Below are 27,867 nucleotides of genomic sequence, written 5' to 3'. Positions count from 1 at the left end.
CTTCCTGCAAGGTGCAGCAGTGGTGGTGGCATGCTATGGCAGCCAACACCTTTCCCATTACCTGAATGCAGAGAGTAGGAGCAGGAATTTGGGGCAGTGAACGCAGAGAGCTGCATGGAGATAGCACAGTTGCTGGAGCCAGGGGAGCCCAGGCAGCACCCAGCTCAGAGCTGCTGGCTGAAGCACTTGCACCACACTGCAGGATGTGAGCTCCTGCCCCGTTGACTTCCTTGAAAATGCCAGTCCAACTTGGAAATCACTCTGGGCCTCCCACACATAAGATGTAGAGCCTGGAGAGCAGAACCAAGGCACTGGACTGACAGTAAAGTAGCTTAAAGCGGGGACATACTGATGCCTGCAGGGACTGATACGGCAGGGCATGGTTCAGGCTCACAGAGTGGTTTCAGAGCAGCTTGCACTATGCACAGGAATTATTTATCTTCCTCCTACACAGACTAGATTCATGGTTGCTCTGCCTGCTTAGGTGACAGGCTGGGCCTCAGGACAAGCAAACAGGCCCTTTGCTTGCACTTGGACTGGGCAAGTGCTGGCTTGTGGGGCAGAAATGATATTTCAGTGGGCACAAGGGAGCCTGTCTGCTGGGTGGTTGTAGTTGTTTTGGACCAACATCCCATCTATACCCTCTCTCTGCAGGTCCTGAGGTATTTTGACTATGTTTTCACTGGTGTCTTCACCTTCGAGATGGTTATCAAGGTGAGAGTCCCTTGCAGACTGGCTGAAAGATGGTGACAAGTCTGGCAGCATCTTTGCTGCAAGTGGGGCATCTCATGTGGGAAATAGCTCAGTCTTTAAGTTTTAGTCTGCAAATTTGGATGATGGAAACTTGTAGGCACGCTTCTCAGCAGTGGGAGTGGAGAGTGCTCAGCACCGCTTCTGTGGATCTCTAGCTGCAGAGCTCCTGCATTAGCCCAAGAAATGCAATGCTTACTTACATAAGTGCCAGCTTAGCTGGGCCCAAGGATGGATGGGTCTGCTGTTCTCCAGCAACATCCTTGGTTCCTCAGCATGCCCCACCTGCGGCCACTTTCACTTGACTCTGCTGAGCTGCTGATTTCCTGCCTCTCTTTCTCACCGCTTTCCCCTAGATGATCGATCAGGGCTTGATCCTGCAGGATGGCTCCTACTTCCGAGACCTCTGGAATATTCTGGATTTCATTGTGGTGGTGGGAGCACTGGTGGCTTTTGCCTTGGCGTAAGTGGCTGTCTTCCCTTTCAGCTCTTGACTTTTCCTTGGCCAGGGTGGGAGGAGGCTGCGTCTGTGCATTATGACTACAAGACTTCTGATTTTCTCTGGCTTTCCCTGCTCCCCTGTGCTCTGCTTCTGAAACAGCTCTTTCTCATGGCACCTCAGTGCTGCCTGCAAAGCCCGGTTGTGTCACTGCCACCCTGAAGTGAGTGTAGCCCCAGATATTTGTTTCTCTCTGTTTGTCAAATGATTAGCTGGCAGGCAAGAAGGTGGAGGGTAAGAAGAAGAAAGCCCTGTAGATGCTAGGAAGAGATTGGTGGTGAAACTGGACTTGGAAGAGGGCAGAAAGACCATTAAGAAAGAGAAAAAGACTAACGGGTGGCCAAGCTAGAGTTATGCAGCTGGTACACATCCCGGGGCATGTAGACAGTGAAAGCAGCTGCCTGCAAGGTGGTGTTGCCCTCTGAATGTGTGCTCACCGTGGAGATGGTGCCTCCAGCCAGTGGCATCCCCTCTGCCCCAAGGGTAGTGCTTCCCTGGAGCCCTCCAGGGCCTGGCAGATAGCTGGCAGCATTTGCCTTATCCAGAGGAGCCCGCTGGCCTTGTGTTGTCTGCAACCTCCCACTGACAGCCAGGCGCTTTGCACCACAGCCATGTGCACTCTACACTGCCACCAGGCTTTGCCATGTGGCAGGGCACTGGTATCAGCTGGAGGTCTGCGGCATGGTGAGAGTGGTCCCTATGGTTCCTGGGGCCACAGTGCATTGACGGTGCTTGAGGAGGGGAGAGGAGAGGCTCGTATTCCCCTATGCCATGGGTTTGTCATGTTGTTGTTCTCTCTTTGTGCCTTGGACACTTGCGATGGTGGCATTAGTGCTGGTGAAAGGGGAGGGCCTGGCAGCTGCGGAGACTGAAGCCCTGTCTTTGTCCACAGCTCAGGTACTGTGTGAGGGTCTTGGGGTCGCTGAGGTCCCAAGCCCCAAGGGCACTCAATGGATTACAGCCCGTAATCCATCCCTCCCATTTCACCCCCGGACGGCAGCTCCTTCTCCCTGCTCTTGCTCACTCACACTCTCCCTGGCTCATTCGTGTGCTTTGCCTTTCCCCTTCCTCTCCCCTAACCCCTTTCCTCCTGACTCCCCGGTGTGTTCAGTCGCTGCTCTTTGCAAGGAGCACAGGAGAATTCAGCTCGCTTGACACTGGGATGGACTGTACTCCAGAGGGAGGACTCATCACAGACCCCCACACTTGGTGATGTTGCTCTGAACCCCTGGGAACCACCCAGAGTTGCGTAGAGGCTGCGAGGCCATAGTCTGGCTTTGAAAGGCTTTTGAAAGGCTTTTTGACTTTGAAAGGCTGAGCCCTCTGGGGCTGCGTGGGTGCCTCCTTGGCTGAGGCAGCCCCACTTGGACTCTGCCATCCTGGGCAGCTTTGGAGGTGTCTGTACCTGGAGATCCTCTGGGTGGTTCAAAAGAGAATTATGGAGGCTTTGGCTTCCAATGTGTCTTTCATCAGGACTTCTTAGTGGGGAGTTTTGGTGGCCAAAAAAGGTGCAGGTCAGTGGCTCAGCCTGGTCCCCAGCGGATGACTATCCACACCACCTCTAACTGCCATATCAGCACTTACTGCCCCCCTGATCCCACCCCAGAAGCATGAAAACAGAGCACCTGATTCCTGGGGAGGCTCTGAAGATAGTGGGGTCCCTGAGCACTAGCACTAAGGGGTCCGAGGAGCCCACCTTGCCTTCCCTGGCCCCACTGGTGTCCCGAGGAGGAATGGGCTGGTGTCACTCCAACACTGCTGCACGGGCATTAGCCCTGGCAAGTGTCCGGCATCGCAGTGTTGCCCCAGCCAACCTACCTGCCTCCTCCACACCACTCGAGGACTCTCTTGGCACAGGGCAGCTGAATTCTCATGGGGAAGCACCTCTCATCGACTGCAATGCCGATAACCCCTCACACAGAGAAGGCCCTTGCATCATCATGTATGTTTGCAGCAAACATATATGTTGCCCACCCTCTGTTGTGGCTGTAGTTGGATAGATATCTAATGGCTTGTGTTGTGGACAAGGGCTCTTTATAATGTAAACCTGTGAATTTTTTCCTCTAACCCCCACGTCCGATTGTGGCTCCTGTTGGAGGAGATGATCTCATAACTTTGGGGGTGAGGAGAACAAAGAAAACACAGCAGTTTCCGACGGGCTTTTACATTATAAAGCATTTATAAGAACACCTGTCTCTCCTGTTGGCAGCCCGTCACCAGCACAGCCCGGGAGCAGCGCGGTGCTCGGCTATGAGCTGCTGCCCCCGGCTTCTGTGGAGACACAGAATGTTCCCCATCTATAAATGTCCGAACCTGCCACCCTCCCTCCACTGCGGTTTCAAGAGGAAAACCCTCGTGGCTGATGTTTCATTCTTTTTGTTCTCTCTTGATGAGCTCTTCAATATGGGCAGGTGGAGGGGCAGGAGTGAACATGTCCTCCCTCTCCGCTGCTGCTTCCCAGGAATTGTGCACCTCTCTCCTGCCTTGGCTCTGCTTTGCTGACTGAGCAAAGTGATGGCACACTGTGTTGGCCCTTCTGGCTTATATGCTCATCTAACCACTGCTCTGACCTGCTGTCTGTAAGGCAAGAGCTTTAGGTGATGTTTCCTCATGGAGGTTAAGAGTGTTGGGCTGGAGAAGGACCTCTGACAGTGGCAGTGTTCACCAGTCTCTCTTGAGTGGTGCCCAAAACCCAGCCTGCAGAGCAGCAGGAGGGATTACATTGCTAGCTGTACACAAAGGAATTTGTGAAAGGGATCTTGCACTTCCCAGAAGAAGGAAGGCGAGGACATGTCGTGGTGTTTCAGTTTTCCGCTAGTTTTGCTCCCCTCTGCATTTAGATTTTCCTGCAGCTCTCCTCTAAAGCCTTGGTCAGCAAAATGTCTCTGAAGTAATCCAGTGGCTGCCAGCATCATCCACTAACAGTAAATGTATGTTGGATTTATAGGTTGCTAGCCCTCATGATTTGGCCTGCAGGCTTATGGCACAGTACTGCCCTAAGCAGGTCAATAGTCCTTGGGAGCCCCAGGGGTGGCACAGAAATAGCCTCTGCCAGCTTCTGGCTAAAATAAAAAATGAGAAAGTTTCCATCCATAAAGCCCTGTCTCTCAATGACCTTGTGGCTTGCCTGCTGTCCCTTTGGATTCTGTACGTCATGATTGAGAGGCCATCTCTTCCCTCCAATCGTCCGTAGCTCTTAGCACGGAAAGCTAATACGTCAATCCAAATGCAGCCTAAATAAAAAGCCCAATATAAAACCATAAATCTCCAAAGAGTTCAAATTAAATTAGCTGAAATAACCAGAACCATAACTAAAGACCCTGCTAGCTTTTGCCTCCCATGGCACCCTCTGATGAGGCATTACACAAAGCAGCAGCACTCACCCGCAGCTTTACAGAGCTGCCAAGAGATGAAAATACCTATTTCTGTGGATTTGCAGTAGCAAGAAAGATTGACCATGTCCCATTTCTGCAGAGTGGGGTGGTCAGTGCATACCCCTTCTTAATGTGACCTGATCAGCAAGGGCAGGAGTCTCTCCATCCAGAGGTACCCAGCAGACCTATCTCTTTCTCTTTGCCAAGCAGTGTTTCCTTGAACCCATTGCCACAAACCTTTAAGTTTTGTCTGAAAGCAAGAATATCACGTAAAAAGCCAAAAGACATCGTCTGAGACTGAGCAGGACAAAGGCCTTTTATTCCATCAGGGAAATGCTAGCAAGCTGAACTATTACTTCTTAAGTGTATCTTCACCTGTTTCATCAACACATATTCAATGAGTAGAGCCTAGGGTTGTTTTAATACGGATGATTTTAAAGAAGCATATTGCTTTGTAGGACTTTGACTCGTTTCCCTGTAGTGCTGAGCACTCAGCTTATATGTGGCAGAGACTCAGCTCAAACCACAGTGGAACTTCTGTCACATTTGGGGACCTCCTGGATTTTTCTTGCTGCTTGTCTCATCCGAGTCCTATTAGTTTGCTGCTTGGCAAAAGATCCAGTCCAACCAGCACTGCAGGTCAGGGGAGTTTGGCCATTCCTGGATTTTCAGTTGGTTTTGCAAGGGAGGTGACTTCCCAAATTTAAGCAGTGTTTGAATGGGAGCTGTGGCCTTGCAGATAGGTTCCTTCTCAGATGCCTTCCTCTGACTGGTTGCAGCAAACCTCAAGGTCTCCCCAATAACTCCAGGCAGTGGAGGGCTGTACTTATGTCCACGGTGTCACCTGCTGTCTCTCCATCCAGGGATTCCTCTTGAAACAGAGGTTTCTGTACACCCTCCCCTCCCAAGTCCTCCAGGAAGGAGGACCGGGGGCTCCTGACCTATGCTGGAGATAAGGAGATATCCCTGGAGATAAGTCCTGTCCTGATAACTCTTTTCTCCTGCCAGTTTTCTTATCTTCTTTCTCTCTTCTTTTTTTCTTTCTCTGTGGTGTTTTTGGTTTTGCTGGTTTGTGACTGCTTGACCGGATCGCCGACAGGAATGCTTTGGGGTAACTATGCTGTTTGCTTCTCCTCAGGGTGCTGGCTCTGGGGGAGTGTGGGTTGCTGGGGGAGTTGGGTTGTGTGGTTGTGCATCTGTCTGGTGTCTGTGCTGTCTCTTAACTGAGCTTCCCCTCTTGCCACCTGTGTTTGCAGAGATTGGAGTGTGCTAGTCTGCACCCTGTGTATCACCCTGGAATGTATTAAAGGTGGTCAGCTCTATGCCAGACCCCAACTGATGATGCCTGAAGGGTGGCTACCTTGAGCAGAAAGGAAGGAAACTTTATTCTCAGTTAGAGAGCAGGGCGTACAGCATTTGTGAGTCCCTGGAGATCAGGGAATGCACTCCTCTCTCAGTGCAGGAAGAAGTCCTGGTTGTTTTTGTTGTTCTGCGCAGAAGGCACTAATAAGAGTATGTGTCCTTAGCTGGATTGACCGAACAAGCATCTTGAGACTCATTCCACTGTTCAAGGATGCTACACTGTGGACAGCAGGAAGATTATGAATTGCAGACCCTGGATGTATCAACACATTTAATTTCTAGTCCCCAAATGAAAAGGTGGATGAGATCTTAGAAAGCAATGTAATTCCTTTCCTTCAGAGGAGAGCACTGTTCTGCCATTCCCCCAGGGTGCTTTAACTGCTGATCACAGTGTCTGAAGTACCCTGTAAGTGCACAGGGTGGGGAGCACACCCAGGGGAGCGGGTGATGGGGAAAGCAGTGCCTCTGGGGGAGTTGAAGGCAGGATGGTCTTTCTCAGCTTAGCTTGATGACATCCTGGCAGTGTCAGGATTTGTCTGTGCTGAAATGCCACAGAGACTTTGGCCCTGATGTCCTCCCAAATGCAAAAGAAGTGTTTTGTGCCAGCCTCATGTCTCTGAAGAGAACTGATCCTCTCGCAGATATAGCAAGGCCAGGCTTTCCTCTGAGTGTAGTCCAATCCTTTATCCACATCGTTGCTGAATCTCAAGCAGATTCATGCCAGCAGGTTTCTTGGCACTCCTGCTACTCAGTCTGAAGAGGTCTTATCCTCGGCAGATATAAAACATAGTGGTTCAGTTACGCTTGGTGGCAGTTTATGCAGGGTGAATATTGGCCTGAAATCTTCAGCCAGGGACCCAGGTCAGAGAGCTACTAGGCTGTTACTGAACAGAAGCAGGAGGCAAGGGAGGTGAGAACTGGGGCCATGGGGCTGTTTGTAGAGTTGCTTCCCATGCATTTGTGAGGCTGTGCTCCTGTGGAGGAGTCAGGGCTAGTGGTTTTGTTCACATCTCTAACGGATAAGCCTGTAGTGTTCCCTGCTGCATTAACCTTTGCAAAGGAGCTGTGCTGTCTATAGTGTCCGTTGGTGTAAGTCATTTCCTTGACACTTTTTGAGGATGCGCAGTGGATACAAGCCATGCCACATTTGCCAGGACCTCTCTCCTCCATCAGTGCAAATGGTGATTCCATGACCATCCAGAGATCATGTTCTCACAGGCAGCCACAGGCTTTAGCTAAAAGACAAGAAATGTCTTCTCAGTCGAGAAGTGAGGGTTATGAGGGGTCTTATACTACTTTTCTAAATAGCCCTGCTACTAAACTCTGCCTTCCTCAGCTGACTTGGGGTAGAGGCAAGCACTGTCCTGATTTGAATGAAGAGAGGACTGAGCCATTGCGTGTGTGTGAGATGAAGGACCAGGCCAGTCATGTTGGGTAGTGCTGACGGGAGAAGGGGGCAACAGCCCTACTTCAGCAACACTCCTTTCCCTTGCTATCCTTCCATCAGCCCTTGCCTCCAGCAGGGAGACCCTCCTGCAGTCCAACAAGCAGCTCTAAGACAAAGTGAGCAAACGTTTGTTGTTTGGCAAACAAACCAAGCAAATGCAGAGCAAATGTTAACCTAGGTGAATGTAAGGACAGTGAATGTTCAGATTAAACTGTGATAGACAACCCTTGGTGAGCAATCTGTACGTAGACCCTCACTGAGAACATAAGTCTTCCTTATTTTATTGCAAATTTCTTCTGGCCACTAGCAACAGAAGAAAACAATTTGCAATGTTGTTTGAAAACCCCATTTGCAAATGGCATGTGCCTGCACTAGGGAGGCAAACCTCTTGGTTCTGGCAAGCTGTGTGGCTTGGGGGCAGAGAGGAGTGTAGCGTGACACAACGCCTTTCAAGCAGACGGCCTTGCTCTGAGAGCGCGTTACATTCCCTGCCTTAACCTTGTCATCACACTCCTTCTCACAGTAAGGGGATTTGTGAAGGTAGCTGATTCCAAGGTGGAGAGGATTGCTTTACTTTTCAGCTATGGCAGTTGTCAGCGTGTGTTAAGAAGACCCAGGTGGGCTGAACCACTCTGTTAGCGACGTGTTTGTGGTTGCTCCCCCTCCGCTGTTGACTGTAACCCTCCTGTGTGTGTGTGTGTGTGTGTGTGTACTGGGAAGGGACTGTGTGCTGTTGCAAAACCCCAGAGTGTCGAGCCTGGTGTCTGGAAGGTTATTGTCTCTCCGTTTCATTTTTGGGTGCACGCACCTCTCTCCAACATGGTAGGACCAACAAAGGCCGGGATATCAAGACCATCAAGTCTCTCCGTGTGCTGCGAGTTTTAAGGCCTCTGAAAACCATCAAGCGACTGCCCAAACTCAAGGTAAGGCTTCCCATTTTGTGCCTATTTCTGCCTCCTCCAATGTGAATTGGCTGGTAGCAGAATTATGCCCTCAGGCCCTACGTATGCACCATATGGGCTGATGTGCTCACGAGCAACAGACAAGCAATTCTCAGAGCGCTTGAAGTGTTTAGGAGGCCTGTTTTCAAACACAGCGCCTTCCAAATCATCTCACATCTGGCTATCCAATGAGCCATTTCAAGCAAGCTTGCCCTCAAATTGGATATCTGCAACATATCAGATTAGTTCCTCTGTCAGGGAAATTGGAGATGGAGTGAAAACAAGGCAGTAGAGCCCAGATGCTCTCCTGACGATAGGCTGCACCAGCTTTGGGAGAGCTCAGATCTCTTTCTGAAGATCATTATATTTCCTGGCAGAGCCAACTCCCCCTGCCTTTTTTTTGTGCTGTGCTGTCATCATGTTACACCAGAGGGGAATCTCCTATCTGAACAGTGGAATTATATGTGCAACGAGAGTAGGATTATAGATTGCCCTACTGTAGCCATCAGGGACATAAAGCCAGCAGGGAGTAAGAGATTCAGGAGGCCCTGAATTTTCCTCACAAGGGCATATGGGCCGATGAATGAGACACAGGGTGGCACCCTGCAGAAGTAGCTTTTCATCCTAGCTTTTCCTCCCAGTCAGTGGACAGACTTTGGCTCAAGTCAGTTCATTTCTGGGCACCGCTGTTTTTGCCATAAAGCAGGGATAATGATATTCCTCTCTTTCAAAAAAAATGCTTTGAGAACTAGTGCTGAAGAAACAGCCTCTGAGGCCTGGGGAGTTGCAGCTGGTGCAAGCAGAGGTATTCAGTTTGCCTTATTATTTGAGGTGACGCTAAACGAAGAAGTATTTACTAATTGGTCTTGAGTGCTGCTAATTGCATCATGGTCTCCTGTCTGCTGCCCTGCTTACAGAGACCATTGGAGGATATAAATATGCATTATTGCTGCTTCCTTAAGGGGCTGCTAAGTGCGTGTGTGTGCGTGTTGGGGGGTACTCTGAACATTACTCATCTGCAAAATAGCCTGGGACGAGGCCTGGCTCTTGCCTCCTTTTCCTATCAGGAGTGGGGAAATGTCTCTTCACATGGCAGTTTTGAGGAAGGTTTTGGTCCTGCCCTTTGCTGAGTCTGTTGGTTCCCCAAGGTGAGCTATGCCCTCTCCTGCAGGCTGTCTTTGACTGCGTTGTGACTTCGCTGAAGAATGTCTTCAATATCCTTATTGTCTACAAGCTCTTCATGTTCATCTTTGCTGTCATTGCTGTCCAGCTCTTCAAGGGGAAATTTTTCTACTGTACTGACAGCTCTAAGGACACGGAGAAAGACTGCATGTAGGTGCCCTGTTCAGTAGGTCTGATGCTGCTGACATCTCTGGCAAAGGCAGGGTGCTGGGTAGTGTTCTCTTGGGATTCCTAGTTAAGTCCTTGGTTGTGACTCACTCCTGGCTGTAGTTTCTTGGGGCAGACAGCAAGGGCTGAGCCCTGTCCATACTGCTGTCTGTGTCAGCAGCTGTGCGTTTTCTGCGGGACACAGGACAGGGAGCCTTATATTCTGCTCCTATCTTCTGTCTCTTTTGTCTCCTCTTCTCTGTTTCCCTCAGTTTTGTTATCCAGCCTCCCCATGTTTCTCCCTCCAGCCCTGCAGGAGGAGAGGCATCCCACCCCACTGCACGTGCACACTGCCCCATGGTTTAAAACCACCGTCTTGTAGACTGATAGTGTAAAGCAAGATCATTGCTCTCTCCCCACCTTACAGAGGGAACTATGTGGACCACGAGAAGAACAAGATGGAAGTGAAGTGCCGGGAATGGAAACGCCATGAATTTCACTATGACAATATAATCTGGGCTTTGCTTACCCTATTCACAGTCTCCACTGGTGAAGGCTGGCCCCAGTGAGTATCCTGCTCTGTCTTCTTTCTTTGAATAATGCTGGGCACAGCCGTATTGGTGTGGTAGGGTTAATAACTGGCAGCATCCATGCAGAGCTGAAAGAGAAACTGCTGAGCAGTCAAGGAGAGGAAGGATGAGAAATAATTTCAGGGCAAAAGAGCATAGGCCCCCTTATGAGGCTGGGACTATGGCTGCAGCTAGCTCCTTCCTTAGGAAATGAATGACGGATAAGCCTTTCTCTTGTGGTTCTGAAGTATATTTCAAGCCTGTAACTATAGGACTAGCCTTCTCTCCATTCTAAAGAAGAGAGCTTGGGCAATTTTTGTTTTTGTGTGCAGCACTGGAAAATCCGTTTTACATTGGGGGCATAGGCAGAGCACCATAAAATGAGCTATAGCCACTCTGAAGGGTCATATTTGCAAAGTGAATTAAGACTGAGATTTATCTTGTCATTGTTACAACTGTGGGCAGATTGAGGTGGCTGTACAGTGTGGGTGATACTTGTCCTGTGAAAAGTGCCACATGGTGGCAATCGTGGTGGACATATCTCTGGTTGCTTCTCTTCATCTGTCTGCCCGCAGGGTGCTGCAACATTCGGTGGACGTGACGGAGGAGGACCGTGGGCCCAGCCGCAGTAACCGCATGGAGATGTCCATTTTTTATGTTGTCTATTTTGTGGTCTTCCCTTTCTTCTTCGTCAACATTTTTGTGGCTCTCATCATCATCACATTCCAAGAACAAGGAGACAAAATGATGGAGGAGTGCAGTCTGGAGAAGAACGAGGTACAGTCTGGGGAGGGGAAAAGAGGATGTTTTTGTGTTTGCTGTTGCAGATGGTTCGAGAGCCTGGAGCTGGCCAGTTGTGCAAGAAACTCATGAGCTACCTGCCTGTCCAGCCTGTGGATGAGCGAGTGTGGCAGCCACTGTCCCCTGCATTGCCATTGTTTGAGGCTGATGCACATTGTTTTGTTCCAGAGAGCCTGTATTGACTTTGCCATCAGCGCCAAGCCCCTCACGCGCTACATGCCACAGAACCGGCATACCTTCCAGTATCGAGTCTGGCACTTTGTGGTCTCCCCATCCTTTGAGTACACCATCATGGCTATGATAGCATTGAACACCGTGGTGCTGATGATGAAGGTGAGCTGACCAGGGTAAGCCTGCCTTGGTTAGGATGGTGGGAGGGAAGGAGGATTAGGCAGGGCAGGATCAGAGGGTATTTTGCTTGTTTCTAGGAGATGCTTTAAGATAGAGTTTGAGCATCATCTTGTTGCTTGGTGGGATTCACAAGCTGAGCTCCTGCAGTGGTGTCTTTAGCGTACAGTGCTGAGGGGCTGTGAATGGTGTTCAGTCCAACATTGCACCGGGACAGCTTTTCAAGGGTCTGAGAAGGTCCCTGCAAGTTTTCACATCCAGATGAAGTATTTGGCAAAGTAATTTGCTTGTTCGGACACAGTTCTTCTCTCCCAAGTCTGAGTTTGGGATTTTTCTACCTTCCCCTCCCCCCCCCCACACACACTGGAAACTTGCTCTATTCCACCCTCCAGCTGCAATTCTCTCCTCAAAACTTGTACTGAGAGGATGTAAGAAAACTGATTCCTATAAGAGTTATCTCTGCTGCCTTTGGAGAATAGTGACAAGATCACTCTAGAGTGCTGACTGCCTGCTAACACTTGTCCCAGCACATATTCCCTTGGCATTGACACTTGAAATACCACATACCTCAAAAATGGATATGATGCCCTCCCCTAACTGGAGGTGAGACCCTCCCCGTACTAGGGAATGCTTCAGATCTCTTAATTATTGCAGAAAGATCAGGACTTATTCTGTGATTTCTTCTTAGAAGCAATGGCAGCAGTCCTGTGAGAGGGGTGGAATGGGGAAGGAGGAGGCAGTCTAAAGGCACCGAGAGCAAGAAGACAGATCGCTACAGATCTTTCCTTGGGAAAGTCAGCAGCCAAGATGATGGTAGGCCCCGTGCTAGCTAGTAACGTCTTTCTCTTTCCATCAGTATTATTCTGCTCCATACACCTACGAGCTGGCCCTGAAGTACCTGAACATTGCATTCACCATGGTGTTCTCTTTGGAATGTGTCCTCAAGATCATTGCTTTCGGCTTCCTGGTAAGTGGCTTCGGTTCTTGACAAGCTTGCAGCTCATTTGGGCCTTGGGAGCGCAGTTCAACTCCCTGGTTCGTGGAAGGAAGGGTTAGCGATGTGGGGTAGCTGCTATTTATTTTGTGTGTCTGCCTGAGGCCTGCTTTTAGGCTGGGTGTAGGAATCACTCTTTTGGTTTTCATTAAACTTCCCACCGATGGATTCCTTGGTTAGTGCAAACCTTTTTAGGTTCCCAGACCACTAGACAGAGCTGCTGTAGGTTGTGGAGTTACTGTCCTAAAGAGATCAGTGTCATCTGTGGTATCAGGGGTCCCTGCCACAGTGGAAGTTCAGCACTATTGTGACTTTAAGCAGATTGCCATTACTGCACATACCAAGGGAAACCACACCATTGCTTTTTACCTCATTTCTGCGGTACTTTGTCCAGACTGTATGGTGTATAGTCATTCTGCTAAATGCCTGCTGCCGCCTGTTGTGTTGGCGGTGGCCGTCGTGTGACCACTTGTCTCCGGGAGCTGGACTAAGGCCACAAGATGCCAGTCTGTTGCTGTCTTCAGGCTGTATCAGTTGAACCAGATTTGACTGTTTCAATTGACTTGGTGAGGCCTTCCTGTTTAATTCCCAGTCCTCAAGTCCCCAGCTGCTTGTTTAAGATTTGCAGCTGCGGACTTCCTTTTCTTTAGCCAGTATTTGTTGCTTATGAGCAACTGTAGGATTTGCTCTTTTTTTTAGTTTCTTTTCTGTTTCTGACCCTGTAGGTGAGATCCAATAGCAGTTTCTAGCCCCCCTCCCTGCTTCCAACAGCCCCAGTCATGGTTAAGTCCTGTCTTGCAGAGCTTGCAGAAAGGGCTCCTTTCACACAGTGAGGGCTGAGGTGGGTCCACATGCCCAGAAGGAAGAGGACAAAGCAGCCACATGGCTGTAATGGTCAGTATGACGAGCTGAAGGCCTCACTACCTTTTCAGCCTGACTAGGGTTGACTGTGACTGCTAAAAGGCTGGCTTTCCTGGTTCTGGATGGGCCTGTTCACCTCTGGTGCTTGAGAAGTGGTCTGCAAGTGCCTCCCAGGAGCATGAGGCCAGAATGCAGTGTCAGCAGACAGAGGGCTGGAGCAGCTTGCATGCTCACGAGGCAGAGCATAGAAGGGACCTGCCTGCAGCAGCAACGGGTGGGTCTCTGTGTAGGAGCCTGTAGAGCCTGCCAATCAAACAAGGGGCCAGGATCTGGGGACCTGTGTGCCATCCCTGGCTCTGGGCTGATTTACCGAGCACTTAACCCTCTCCCCCTCTCGCTTTTGGATAAGGAGCGCTGAGCCTGGAGATCCTGCCCCTCAGGCTCCACCATAGCAGGTGAGAGAAGGCTGTGCTGTTTTGGCACTCCCTTTCATCGGGGTGGCCTGTTTGATGCCTGAGTCATCTCCTAGGAAAAGCTGCTCACTGTAAACACGTTCTGGTCTGTCACTGTTGCACACAGTCAATGAGCACAAGACAATGCTCCAGACTCTGGCCGCATACAAATGGGTGACCAGGTCTCTGCTGCTGTCATCGTTGCCTGTGAGCAGACTTGGCCCATGTCCCAGCGCTGTTCAGACATGCTGTCATTGTACTCAAATCCATCTCCCTTCTCTCCTCTCTTTTGCAGAATTATTTCCGGGACACCTGGAACATTTTTGACTTCATCACTGTCATCGGTAGCATTACAGAGATCATCCTGACGGACACCAAGGTGAAAATGTGCGGGATCATGTGGTGTGTCTGCCTCCGTACCAGTGCTGGGAATGGCAGGGCTTACTGACACGGGGTGGGGGTTTCTGCCTTGTTCTCACGCTCTGTCTCCTCCCAGCTGGTGAACACCAGCAGCTTCAACATGAGCTTTCTGAAGCTGTTCCGGGCTGCTCGGCTCATCAAGCTGCTCCGCCAGGGTTACACTATCCGAATCCTGCTCTGGACTTTTGTGCAGTCCTTCAAGGTAAACCCCGCATGCCCTTGTCTCTTCTTGGGCTGCAGGGCTGGGGTGAAGCTCCCAAATGCAGGCTGTTCACAAAGCCTTTCCAACTTGTTGCCTTGCAGGAGGGGATGAGTTGCCACAGTTTACCTTCTCACTGTGCTCTCTGCACTGCTCTGAAGTTGGACTGTGCTAAATGAGATGACTCATATGTTTCTCTTGCAGGCCCTTCCGTATGTCTGCCTCTTGATTGCAATGCTTTTTTTCATCTATGCGATCATTGGGATGCAGGTGAGCACAGACAGCTAGGATTGCATCTCTCTGGAGCAGACAGGCTCGAGAGAACTTGTCCTGTACATTACACTGAGCAACAGCCAGCCTGGTGCCTGCCTGTCATTGCTTTACTAGGTCACGGTATCTAGGTGGAACATCTGGTGGAACATTTGTCTTATCTCAGGGTAGAACAGTTTGTTCATGAGCTGCAGGAGTGAATATTCTTGTGGGGTTGCCGCCTGCTTGTTCGATCGAGTCCCCGAGCTGGCCTTCCCCACGTCACCGAAGGGACAGGCGCGCAGAGAGGGAATCCTTGGGGTGATTTGGACCCCAGGAGATGTGTCCTTGTGGACTTAGCTGGGCAGTCTACGTGGACAGCTGCTTTCAAATCACAACTGCTTTCAGTTTTAGAAATTATATGTCGTCTCCAGCTCCCTGTCCCTACCAGCCTCCAGAGATTGATTTCATGTCCGAGAGACCTGGTGAGCAGCCTTCTGTGTTCTCCATCTGAACGGATGGTTAATCGTATTGTTCCCTACAGACTAGTATCTACTTGTCCCTCTGTGAAGGGTTTATTTGATAGCCACACTGCTGACGACCTACTTGGGATCTCAAGCAATGAACTTACAGGGTGGAGGTGCGGGGGGGGGATGGTAGTGGTCCTCAAAGCACTGAAAAACGTGGGCTTTGGACTCCAGTCCAGTAAAAAATAAGCACGTGAGTTAAAGCACTTAGAGTTAAACATGTGCTGAAGTGCCTTGCAGGGTTGGCTTTGTAGTGTGATGACTAAGACCCACGCTGAGTATCTGACAAAGCATCTTTGACTATTAATACTTAGGATTTTGAGTTGCATGATGAGTGAGCCATCTCAATAACTAATGTGATTGCCTGATGCTCACAGTTAGGAAGGGCTGGTGGGGGAAGTAGATTTTGGGGAGGCAGCGGATATCAGTTGCCACCTGCTCAGACGCAGAGAGAATCTGGCTTCCCTCTGTTGGTTGGCAATGCTGGTGTTTAGTCTCTTCCACCCCCTCTCTCCCGCCCTGAAAATTGAGCGACTGTTTTTGGCCATTCTGTCCTACACATCTCGGCACCAGCTCCAGGTGTTCTCTGCTCTAAACAACTGCCATCTGACTCAACCCCCTCCCTGCGGTGTGATAGTATTTGATTTATTTTTTTTAACACCATTGTGAACAAATCCCCAAGCAGTAAAGTCTGTGGGCGTTATTTGAGCAAAATAGCTGGAGGCAGAAAATATTCTACAATTACACATTCCAAAAAACCTGTACAGGGAAAAAAATACTCTGCAGTTAGTGTATTTTTAGATTCATGGAAAGTAGAATAAATATTTAATGGTAATAACAGCACATTTTTCCTATTTAAGTCACTTTACGAACATTTGTTATGTCTTTCCATAGTCTTGGCTGTGGGTCATTATTATGATATTTTTCAAGTTTGGGGCTTCATTGCCTCTTTTGGCCCCGAGGACCTCCTGGATAGGATCCAGGCACACTAGTTTCAGTTGTCTGGCTGTCCTTGGTGGCTTAGTGGTCAGCCTGTCTCTCATGCAATCCACTGTGATGGTCTCTGCTGGACTCCTCTCTGGGTCTGCTCCAGTGAGCCAGTGCGGGACTGTTGCAAAGTGGAGGAAAAAGGCTCCCAAAACAGAGAATGGGCTATGTGCCATTTGAGCTTGGTGGGTCTATCCTGTGCTGCTGCAGAGGATCTGGATGGATCTGACACAAGTTTTTCAGTCATTTGTGAGCTTTGCCTGTGCAGGAGTCATCCAAACTCCAGATTAGACCTGTCACCCCCGTCTGTGCTGCTGTGTCCAACTGTGCTGGCATATGCCTGCGGGTTTCCATTCACCCCTGCCAGTGCTCTAGGACTGAAACCTAGCACTGAGTGATTGTGTCGCTTGCCCCTGTGGCTCCAAGAAACCAGGGACCTCCTGGCTGCTATGCGGTGCTCAGATGCCTCCTGTTAATGCAGGAGGCAAATGCGTGCGGAGCCTAGTGAAATGCACAGTGACTGGACTTGGTTGATCTCAGGTCTTCTGTGCTCCTGTTTCCATGGCAGCTTGGCCTCTTGCAGCCTTTACTGCATGCCAGAAATCTCTGTTGAGGAGAGGAGAGTCTCCCTTCCCCAATTGCTACTTGTGCCAATTCTCCTCACCGGCGCGCTAGGTTTGTGGTGGGCCTTTACAGGGAGGGGGCTTGCTGGAGGGTTTCTGGAGGGAGTGAGTGAGCTTCCAGTTGCTTTTGAGGCCCACGGCACTAAAGATGGTATGCCCGCTGGAAGCGGTCCCTGCAGCACAGCATGCACGAGTTACACGCGCATGTGGGTGGAGGTGAACATGCTTCACCGTGAGCAGAGCTGTTGCCTGATGAATGGACTCTGCCAGGTGAAAGCATCATGCTGCATGCTGCCCAGGGTGCTGCAGGAGGCTGTTGGCTTGGCCTGGCACAGGGGGACATAACCATTTCCTGTCCTTGTTGGCCCTCTAGCAGAGGGAGCCAGTATACGTCCTGGCTCAGCAGCTCTCATGCCAGATTTATGTTTTTCATCCCTTTTTCTCCCTTGATAGGTTTTTGGGAATATCAAACTCGATGAGGAAAGTCACATTAACCGGCATAACAACTTCCGCAGCTTCTTGGGCTCCCTGATGCTCCTCTTCAGGTAAGCAAACAGTGTTTGACTCATAGAAGATTCTTTTGGCACTGTCTGTGGGGCCAGGGATCCCAGGACCAAAGCAAGACAGGCTGCCCATCTCCCTCTGAGCCTCATGCTCCTGCAGGCTGCTCAGTGGAGATCAGTGGCATCAGGTTTTGGAGTTGCTGAAAAGTAGTTGAGCATCACATGGCTGCAGGAGCTGAGGAAACCATATGAAAAAAAAGTAATGGCCATCTCCCTGTGCAAAACCGACTGAGTAACCGGGGTGGAGTAGCAAGGCACGTCAGAGCAGAGAACAAGAGACGTGCACGGCATGGCAGCTCTGCTGCGTGGACCACACGGGATGGGATTTAGGGGGCCGGGACCAGCCCACCTGAGCAACTGGAGTGCTCTGCTTGTGCTGGAAATCCTGCCCCTCCAAAGGGGCTCAGCATCACCTTGGCATTGGCTCCACTCCTGTGGGTCCAGTTCACTCTCTGCTGACCCAATGCCTCACTCCATTGCATGCTGGAGGCATGCTTGTCAGCTAGAGGGTTACCTAGCATCTTCTAAGGCAGCTGGCTTTTCCTGGGGGCATCCTTCCCTGGCTTGCTCCCGCGCTGCTGCGTGCTGCTGAGCAAGGCTGTGCTCGGTGCAGGAGTGCCACGGGAGAGGCGTGGCAGGAGATCATGCTGTCCTGTCTGGAGGGCAAAGGCTGTGAGCCAGACACCACAGCGACGTCTGGGCAGAACGAGAACGAGCGCTGTGGCACTGACCTGGCCTACGTTTACTTCGTCTCCTTCATCTTCTTTTGCTCTTTCCTGGTGAGTTCTCTGTTTTTGCGAGCCCTCAGTTTGCAGGACCCCTCTCATCATATCTAACCCATGCCCCAGACCGAGGGTTGTCATGAATGCCTTGGCTGCATCTTCCCTGGGGCTGGGATGTTCAGGGTAGCCCCTCTAGTGAACCAATCCGGCAGCGACTTGGCCTGTGACACCCCCTAGCGCTAACCTCTCCACGCGCCGTGAGCAGTGCAGAGCTGGGCCCTTTCTACTGGGCAATCCCTAACTGATGTGACATGCGACTCAGTGGGAGCCCCTCTGCCTTCTTCTCTGCCTTTTCCCCTTTCGCTTAGATGCTCAACCTGTTTGTGGCGGTCATCATGGATAATTTTGAATACCTGACTCGGGATTCCTCCATCCTGGGACCTCACCACCTAGATGAGTTTGTCCGGATCTGGGCAGAGTATGACAGAGCAGCATGGTATGTAGTCAGCTCCTTCTCTCCCAAGTAACCTTACAGAGTTGGTTTTAAATATGCATTTCTGTGTTCTGTTATTGGAAACCGCTTGGCTGTGGTACCTAGGACAGTCAGGGAGGGGAATCAGAGCTGCTTTTGCTCATGGTCGTTACAAGGATAGCAGCTCGTTCTTACAATGCCTCGTAGTAGAGGTGTCTTGAGTGCTACACAGTGGGTGAAATTCCAAAGATGTTAATGGTTTGCCATGGTGTTTATCCTGAGAGCTGGAGGTTCCTGCACTTCCTCTCCTCTACGGCCATGCGAACTGCCCTGCCATCCTACCACACTGCTCGGCAGAGGGCAGAACCCTCTCAACTTTCTTCCCTGTTTTCATCTACCAGCCTCAGCCCTGAGGCAGGCGCACAGCAGCTCTCCATCACCTCCTCCCTGAACTCTTATGACTCCCTGTCAGAGCAGGGGTGAGCATGGCTTATTCCTAGCTGTGGGGAGATGGTGTGGAAACTGCTGGGCTCCTACTCAGTCATCCATATAGGGCTTTGTCTGGAGCATGTTTTATGTGTTTTAGAAACTGTGTAGGCTGGAGGACTGGCTTCTTGTTACTCTGGTCAGCCCAGTCACACTGCTAGAGATAGGGAGGACTTTATTTCCTGCACCCATTCCTTCAATGATAAGAGCCCTAGTGAACAGGGCTCCCATTTGCAGATGGCAGAGTGTTCCCGGCAATGGGCTGGGCTCATGGAGGCTGTAGGTACTCTGGCTTGCAGGGTTTTGGCTCTGTGCCTAACATGGCTGCAGAGCAGCTGCTCTCGGCTGCTTCTCCTGAGATTGTCTGAAGCATCCCTAGGGCAGTTGTGAAGCCCTCAGCACTTTTAGGAGCAAGTTTGCTCTCCATTCAGCTCCAGCACCATGAAGGTGTCTCGTGTGACCCCTTCCTCTCCCAGCCTAAGGACAACCACATCCCACCCCTCACCATGCCAGAGAGTGCAGGTGGTCTTAGCTCTGGAGCCCTTAGCAGCTGCACACTCTCCCTTTGGACACTCTTCACCTCCACTGCTAATTTCCTGCAGCCTGAGAGACCTATTGAAGCCAAGATATTTTTCTTTATGCCTAATAGCATCAGCTCCTGGTGTAGTTTCTTTTGCCATTTCTGTACAACCCAGTTCAGTTTAGTGCTGGCTGCATTCCACCCAGCGTGGTGGCCCCCCAGCAGTCTTGCTGTCCATGAAAGGCCCTGCTAGGCAAGCTGCTCTGCTTATTAGCAGGTGACTATGCCTTGTAAAAGAGGAAGAGTTCAGCACATGTAAATAGATGCCCATCACCTCTAGAGGTGGGGAGTGAGAGCCATAAGGCATTCAGCTGCTGAATGTAGGGTTTTTCACATGTGGCTTTTGCAAAGGACTTCTTCATACCAAACATTTAATTCTGTTGTCCCCTACGTCGTTGCGTGGGTCTCCAGGACAGTCACTGAGAGTATGACTCGATGTCATGACCCTCTCTGATTTGTCAGAGTGAACTGTGCTCTTTTGTCATGATATGTAGTCAGTTGTTAGGGAACATGCACAGAAGTCTTTGGGGCTATGGAGTCAGCCCTAGCCCCCACCGCTGACTGAGGAATGGGTGAGTAGATCTGAATGAGTCCTGCTACTTGAATGGGACAGCAGTTCTGCATCCTAACACCAAAACCAAGAACGTCACATGAAAGGTTTCTCAAGGAGACTGTGCGGGGTCTGACACTGGTAATGCTCAATAATTGCTTTTCACCTGATGATTGGGTTATTTCTGGTCAGCAATGGAGTGGGGATGGGAGAAGGGTGAGGTGAAACCAGAGGCAAAGATGCCAGGCGGAATGGTAATGCTATGCTTTGCCTCCTCGTGTGGTTTCCCTCCAAACTTGTCTAAGGATGCCCAGGAGGCCTGCAGCACTCTGCACCTCAATACTTCCACCCAATACAGTCTCATTTTCTGAAGGACTATGATCTGGAGCTGGTGTCGGGAGCTCAGCATTTGCACTATAGGTCTGCTCTCAACCTTGATTGTTTAACTATTTCTGTTGATAAAGGAAGGATATGGGTTGTATTCCATGATTACTGCAATCAGGTCTGGGAATATGTGCTTCTGTGGGTGAGAAGGGATGTGTGTGTATGGGAGGGATTGCTTCTAATAATGTGTACCTTTGGTAGAGCATGGTCTGGTGGTCAGAGCACAGGACTGGCCCTCAAGAGACCTAAGTGCTAGTGCCAGACCCACCAGTCACCAGCTGGTCACATTATCTCTCCCCGTCTCAGGTTCCCCAGATTTTGGAGATACAATTGACTCAGCTGCCAACCTTCTTGAGACCTTTTGAGGACCAGAGAGTTGGCCGTGCAAGGCCAGGCTCTCTTGTGGTGCGATGGGACACAATTCCATCGAAAGGGCTTGTTGTTTCTAGAACCCAAACAAGTTACAACCTCACCCTGTCTAAAATCCCGCCAGGTGCAGTGGCCAGGGGTACTAGGAGGAAGGGAGATGGGAGTAGTGTTCACTGCCAAAGCCGTATTTCTCCAGTGGCATTGTCCCCTCCGGTGTTGGTCTGTATGAGGAGATATGAACTGATTTGCAATGGAGAGGTAGTAGCTGATAAGCTCACAGCTTTCTCCTCTCTGGGTCTAAGAGAGCCAGAAGGAGAAGAGACCTGGACCCCAGGCCTGGAGACAGTCCCTACCCCCCAGTTAAGCTCCCCATCCTCTTCTCTACCCTCTCAGTGTCCTATTAACCCACCTGTGCTTCCTTTGCAGCGGCAGGATCTCGTATAAGGATATGTACAAATTAGTACGGGTGATCTCGCCTCCTCTGGGCCTAGGAGAGAACTGCCCCTACAGGGTGGCGTGCAAGGTTTGCCTCCCAGTCCTCCGCCACAACCTGGCCACGGGACGCACCATCCACCCCTCCTTCCCCCCCTGCTCCACCAGCACTGCGCCTCCTGAGGGAACCCTTATGTTGCTTTCCTTTGAGTTTAAAGAGGTCCGCGCCTTCCCAGAGCCAGCAGCTGTCCCCGCAGGGGAGGCGTGAATGGGGTCCAGGGGGTGCCCAGAGCCTCCTGGGGTGGGTTTCAACAAATTTTGTCCCAGGCCAGCCCCCCGCCTGGCTCTGTCAGCACGGGAAGCCCCTGTGCTGCCCAGCTCCCCCGTGCCTGGCAGGGAGCAAGCACTGCCTGGAATGGAGTTGCGTGGCTTCTGGGCCCGATGGCTCTGTTCCCTTTTTGCTTCTAAAAGTGGCCTCAGTGAGAGCAGGCTTTTCCCCCTGCTGGTGAATGGGGCCCAGATATGATTTTCTCTGGGAAAGGAAGGGAAGAGTAAAGGCAGGAGGATATTGGGCACTTTGATTTAGAGAGTAAGGCGAAGGGAGGAAGGAGAGGCCAAAGTGACCCCTTTCCCTGTAGGAGATCCAAGGGACTCCCTGCCATGCCAGACAGTGGGACAGCACCTGCTCTAAGTGTGACACTTGGATGCTACACAGTCTTTTCTCTGGGGAACAAGACTCTTGGACCTGCTGTCTGCAGGGGGGTCTGGAGTAGGGGACTTAGCGGAGCCAGCAGGCTCACTGTCTCTGTGCTGGCCGTCCTCATCTGCAACGCCTGGGTTGTGCCTCTCGCTACAGATGCCAGCAGCCATTCAAACTTGTCCCAGCTCTCCAGAGCTCAGCCACTTCTCTTCCTCTGCTTGGGCCAAAGTTTTGGCTTCTAGATGTGAGTCTGAGGCAATGGTTTGGCCTCCTTATGCATCTTTAGCTAGCACATTCTTTTAAATTCTATTGTGCAGTGACAGCTGAGCAAAATCCTGTGCCTGCCACCTTCTCCAAAGTGTCACAGTGGCCATGTCCCTGTCCATGGCACAAGACCACTGAGCACTTCCTTCCCTCTTATCCTCTCTCAGCCCCTAAGAAGATACAGGAAGGAAGCTCAGACACTCCCAAGCTGCAGATTGTTGTTCTGAAAGGGAAGGTGGTTCCTCTTCATGGTATGATGTAGCCTGCAGACCTTCTCTGCTGCATCAGAAATGCTTCTTCAGGATGGCATCACTGAAGTGGGTCTATCAACCTCCACAGTTGGTCATGGGAATGAATCCCAGAGTCTGCTCTGGGAGGGAAGATGGCCCTTGCCTTTTCTTGGCTTTACAGCAGTATACCGGATCACAGGGCAGGAATCTGCCTCACTTTTCAGTTGACTCCTTTTGGGGCAAATATGCTCTGACACTTCTCACCAGTATCCTCCCAGTGCATTTCCATGAGCTAAGGTCTGCTTAAGAACCCGTGCTCAAGTCCATGTGTCACTGCAAGAAATGCAGAAGAAAAGTCATGATTGGAACTGGAAGGTTTCCCCTGTCCCAGCCAGCTTCATCTCCTTCCTCACATCATGAAAGATCTTTTTGCTTTCCAGCATGTGTGAGAATTGAAAATTTACTCTGCACACATCTGAAATCTTGTAGAGCAAGCTAACACCAGAAGTAAACCAGAGGAAGTGAGACAAGGCCTGGATGCTCCGTCATCTCTATAGTGAAGAGGCCTTTCAGAAAGGTGGGAATTTCTTGCAAGAGTCTCAAAACACTCATCCATTCAAGGAAAGAGTCCTTGCAGTCTTTTCCCTCGTCTCTGTTGCATCCCTGATAAAGGACAAGGGGTTTTGTTGAAGGTACTTGCTCAGATCCCTGAAGAGAGAAGACTCCTTCAGGAAGAATTTCTAGTCTTTTTCTGTTGCTATCAGGGCTTCACTGGCAACGGCTGCTCTCCTAAACAGTATCATCTGGTGCAGTGGCCTATTTGGCATAGACTTCTCTGGATCTGAAGGGAGAGATTCTGGGCAAATGCTGTTCACTATGGCAGCAGTCAAGTCTGCAGCAGGACAGATTTGGAGTCTGATTCAGAAGAAGTCACAGCATGAATGTTCTGGAGCTTTGTTTTCTTCTGATATATTTTCCCAGTCCCTCTCCAGTTTCAGGATGTGCTGAGAAACGTCAACATACCCCGAAAGAGATTTTCGTGCTCACTAGAGCTGACAAAAGTGTAGCTTATGTCTGTTGTGGGGAGATGTGCTCAGAAAGGTACCTGTAATGCTTCCTGATAAGAGAGAGCTCTGCAGGATCTCTTGTGCTTCTGTTTGATGGGCAGTGCAGCAAAGATGAAGGAACTCAAGGGGGAAGTGGAGACAGAGAAAGCTAGACTAGCTTCTACTCTCCTGTGAGGGAGGCCATACCCTTCCAGCCATCTCTGCCTTCTGTACCTTGGTCTTCTCCTTCCCTGAGCAGAGGACATTTCAAGGACATGAGAGTCTTTCAGAGATTTCTACTATAGGCCTGGAACAATTCCTGAAAAACAGCTGAAGAATAAAGAAAACCCACATGATGGTCACATCTCGCCACTGTGGACCAGAATCCAAAATGCAAACCCAAGGCACTTGCTCAACTTTCAGTTTGACCCTGCTTCATGCTCTGCAGTGTACAGCTTCACCTTCCTAGTGGCAGGAAGAGCTGTAATTTCTAAAATGAAGTGAGAAAGGAGCCCACAGCCCAATCCTGCCAAGCACTGCAACAATCGTGACTTGCAGAAATGAACACTAATGTGTTTATGGAGTGGTGGACCTCCTGCTCTGGCTATTTTCTCCTGATCATTTCACTTGATAGATGCCAGTGTTGTTATCAATCCTCTTTCAATTCATCTAGGTCACAAAGGGAATGGAGCTTGCCCAGTTTGTTCTGTGGCTGCATCCTGAACAGCTCCATTTGCATAGTGGCTGCTGACGATTCATCAACATCTCTATTTCATACCAGAAACTTCAGGACTAATCTTGGTGGGGGCCTCTTTAGTCAGGGAACTCTTTGTAACTAGCTGGTACCCTAGAGAAAGGAAGTATCTTCTCCCCTTTCTATGCTGCTCTCAGCAAATGGCTAGGGAAGAGGTCAGGATCCTACAGAGAGTACTTTATTTGTTGGCAATTCCCTTTCTTCCAGGCAGCTTCAGCTGAGAGAAGTTCTTTTCCAGCAGCCACTTCCCCAGTCCATCTGTAATAGTTGACACCTTTGCTGTTGCGAGATTGCCCTTGTCCATTAACAATCCTGAATGCTGCAGTGCAGACTGGAAGCCTGGTACAAGGGGAAGAAGAGGTGGCCAAGCCCCGGACCCCTGGGAGATGTATATGAACAGTCTGCAGGATGTGTGGAGAAAGGGAGGCACAGTCCAAATATTTCTGCCTGGCAGAGAGCTCAGAGCATCGTTGAGTGGCCTGTTTGTTTTTGGTAGTGTTCTTCACCGCAGCAGTCCTAGGCAGGTTCTTACAAAGCAGAGGAGCACAAGGTGGGGGTCCATCCTAGCTGTTTCACTTGGGAAAGCCAAAAGAACCGCAATGTTGGAAGGCCCAAACAGCTGCCTCTGCTGAGACTCTTTAAACTCCATCCTGGTGGAACTTGCAGCCGCATGTGGGAGAGAGCCAGGGCGGGAGCATGGCATGTACAACTTTTCCTCCTGGTTTTGTTTTTTCAGCCAATTCAGCATGTCTTTTGCACTGGTGCATGGTGGGAAAGTGGTCCATCCGCAGAGCCAGACGGAAGCAACTGGGCATCTTCCTTTGACAAGTGACCCTGGCCCACTGCCTTCTATGCAAGATGCTGCCTCCCAATTGCATAGACATTATGAGATGGGGATACACAGCCTTCCGGCTATGGGTTAGGTGGCGATGTAAAGCAATACCCAGGCCCCCGGGAGGGAAGACGCTACAGAGGCCACAGAACACTTTGAGTCACTGTGGTACAAACCACCGTATCTCAAATAACCCATGGCTTGAGTGCCGTGTATCTGATTTATACCACTCGCACACAGCCCTGGAACCTGTAGGACAAGTTGGGGGCTTCTGGAGGGCTTTAGGAAAGGGGTTGAGACAAGACAAGAACTCCCAGACTGCTAGCGAGACAGGCACTTGAGGCCAGCAGCAGAGAGAAGAGGGGTGAGCTGTTTTATGCGAGCATTCCTGGGTCTGTGTGAGTAGTGCTATAAATCCACATCAGGACAGTCTCTCATGTATGATTTGCCTTGATTAACGGGTTTCCTGTTCTTTTCCTGTTTGTCCGTTTGTTTTTTCTCTTCTGTTTTCCTGTACTATTTTGTTTGTATGTTTTTCTGCTCTCTGGGAATGCCTCCTCTCTCTCTGCATCTCCCTCCCTCCCCTTCCCCCTTCATGAGCAGTGGCCGAATCCATTACACTGAGATGTATGAAATGCTGACTCTTATGTCACCACCACTAGGCCTCGGCAAGAGATGTCCTTCCAAAGTGGCCTATAAGGTAGATCAACCCTTCCTTCTATGCGGGCTAGAGCTGAGCAGGTGCTGGTGCTCAAGGGAGTTGCGGGAGGTGGGGCTTGGGGGGTAGATGGGGGGAGTTTTGGGGCTTTCAACAAGTTTTTAGCTCACTCCTGGAAATAGCATGGTGTATACAGAAGAGTCTCAGCCATGCTTGCTGTCTGTGTCCGTGACACCCCTGTTGTCACTCGCAAGCCATGGGAGCTCTGGGGTAGGTGACCACTGTGGAAGAAGAGGGATGAGATCAGCAAAACAGAGAGTGGGGAAGTGAAAGGGCTAGAGAAGATGAGGTGATGAGTTACCCCATAGCATTTTCAGGAGGCTGTAACCTCTCTCATGAGCTCACTGGCCCAATTGGCTTTGGGACTCATCCTGGAACCATATTTGACTCAGCCAGTGGAGAAACTTGGCTAAAGCTCTTGGAGATGAGAGAGAGGTAGGCCACCAAGGGCATATTTTGTAGGAAGAGCTCTGCAGTATATGAGGAGTCAGTTTTGTAGCAGCACACTGCTGCAGGCCATCCCAAGGTGGACACCCAGGCAAAATGAGGTGCCTTCAAAAGAAGGCTCTGGGTTTTACCTCTTTGCTCCTTTGTAGGCGGTGCCCTACTGCTGGAGCATATGCTTGCACAGCTTTCTTCTGGCTTTGTAGCTGCAGATCAGGAGTAGCAAAAAGCCCTAAAGGATGTTGAGTGGGAGCTGTGTGTGGTTTGCCACTGGCCCATGCTTCTGCCAAGGGCAGCAGCCACTGGGAAAAGACCCAGAGATGTGGAGCAATGTGCTTCCAGGGTTGCAGCCCAGGTGTGGAGCGAACTAAAGCCTTTCCTGGCAGTGGGCTGCCAGCCTTCACAGCCCATAGACCTTTTAGCAGTATAGGCAAAGGTGCTAGCTGAAGGGTGACTTCTGCACACTTGCAAATGCATTGCCATCCTGTCTGGTTCTCACATGTTCGGTGATACATGCATACACCCACCATTGTACTTGTCTAGGAGAATCAGGGAGGGCTGAAGGCAGGGAAAGGACATGAGAAGCCAGCAGAGAAGGAATGGGTGGGGAAGGGATGATCCAAGGTAATTGCAAAGCAAAATATACTCTCTGGAAAGTGGATCTGGTCACTTTGGTTTGCACCCCACCTGCCCAGGGTGGGGAAGGAGCATGGCGTGTCTAACCTGCCTTAGTTGCCCTTCTCTTTTTCCATCTGCACTTCTCCTCCCCTCCTTTCCCTTCCCCACCCTTGGATAATTTGGACCTTGTGCATGTGCTGGCAAACTTCATCTCTGAAAGACGCAAAAAGGGGGCGCCAGGATGTAGCATGCTAGAGGAATCAAGCTGATCTGAAGTCCCTGAAGGTTAGGGACCCTCTTCTCCCCTGCCCCAGATGGGAAGGGTTGAGAGCCGGAAAGTCAAACCGCCTGGGAACGGTAAACTGAGCCTCATCTCCCCCTCTTGAGCATATGTAATGCCTGCATCCCTGATGGATCAGGAGTGTCTTTCCAGAAGTGCTGTATGTTGCCATGACAGCCCTGTGTCAGGCGCTTTCTTGGGGAGAGGGGCCCAGGGGCCATTCCTGGGGGGCTACAGGAGGAGCCCTGGAAGGCAGTGAGCCGGTGTCCTGGGGTGGAAGGAGCCGGGGGGTGGAGTGGGGAGGAGGACGGGGTGATCCTTGCCCTTCTTTTTTGGCTGTGCTGTTTTGACACTCTTCGTTGCTTTTTATTTTTTATTTTTATTTTTTTACTTTTTTGATGTTTAATTTCTTTTCCTCCAGCCTGGTCGATGTGTTTTTCGATATTGTTTTCCGTCCGCTGTTTTCTTCTCTCTCTTGCGCAGAGACTGGTGCTGATGAACATGCCAGTGGCTGAGGACATGACAGTCCATTTCACTTCCACTTTGATGGCACTGATACGCACAGCTCTGGACATCAAAATTGCCAAAGGTAATGTTGGTGGCATAGAGAGGGGACAGAGAAGGAGTATTTCAGAGTTGCCATCATTGGCTAAAGGGAGCCAGTTCATTCTGTTGTACTTTGGTCCCTTCG

The 27,867-nt window shown here is 50.5% G+C and overlaps 1 protein-coding gene across 1 annotated transcript in view; it reads left to right on the top strand.

Annotated features, from left to right (window-relative positions):
* Positions 1–27,867, top strand: part of CACNA1E (calcium voltage-gated channel subunit alpha1 E) — a 133,549-nt gene that overhangs the window by 97,333 nt on the left and 8,349 nt on the right. The window contains exons 24-40 of the mRNA XM_062581373.1: positions 655–714; positions 1,107–1,213; positions 5,723–5,734; positions 8,259–8,355; positions 9,545–9,705; positions 10,130–10,267; positions 10,847–11,048; positions 11,241–11,405; positions 12,277–12,387; positions 14,023–14,106; positions 14,224–14,349; positions 14,551–14,616; positions 17,186–17,277; positions 17,909–18,074; positions 18,386–18,513; positions 25,720–25,816; positions 27,660–27,765. Of these exons, the coding sequence (XP_062437357.1) occupies positions 655–714; positions 1,107–1,213; positions 5,723–5,734; positions 8,259–8,355; positions 9,545–9,705; positions 10,130–10,267; positions 10,847–11,048; positions 11,241–11,405; positions 12,277–12,387; positions 14,023–14,106; positions 14,224–14,349; positions 14,551–14,616; positions 17,186–17,277; positions 17,909–18,074; positions 18,386–18,513; positions 25,720–25,816; positions 27,660–27,765 (1,918 nt within the window). The remainder of the gene's footprint in view (positions 1–654; positions 715–1,106; positions 1,214–5,722; positions 5,735–8,258; positions 8,356–9,544; positions 9,706–10,129; positions 10,268–10,846; positions 11,049–11,240; positions 11,406–12,276; positions 12,388–14,022; positions 14,107–14,223; positions 14,350–14,550; positions 14,617–17,185; positions 17,278–17,908; positions 18,075–18,385; positions 18,514–25,719; positions 25,817–27,659; positions 27,766–27,867) is intronic.

This window comes from Rhea pennata, chromosome 8 (assembly GCF_028389875.1).
Source record: "Rhea pennata isolate bPtePen1 chromosome 8, bPtePen1.pri, whole genome shotgun sequence".
NCBI lineage: Eukaryota > Metazoa > Chordata > Aves > Rheiformes > Rheidae > Rhea > Rhea pennata.
This window is presented reverse-complemented; position numbering and strand designations above follow the sequence as displayed.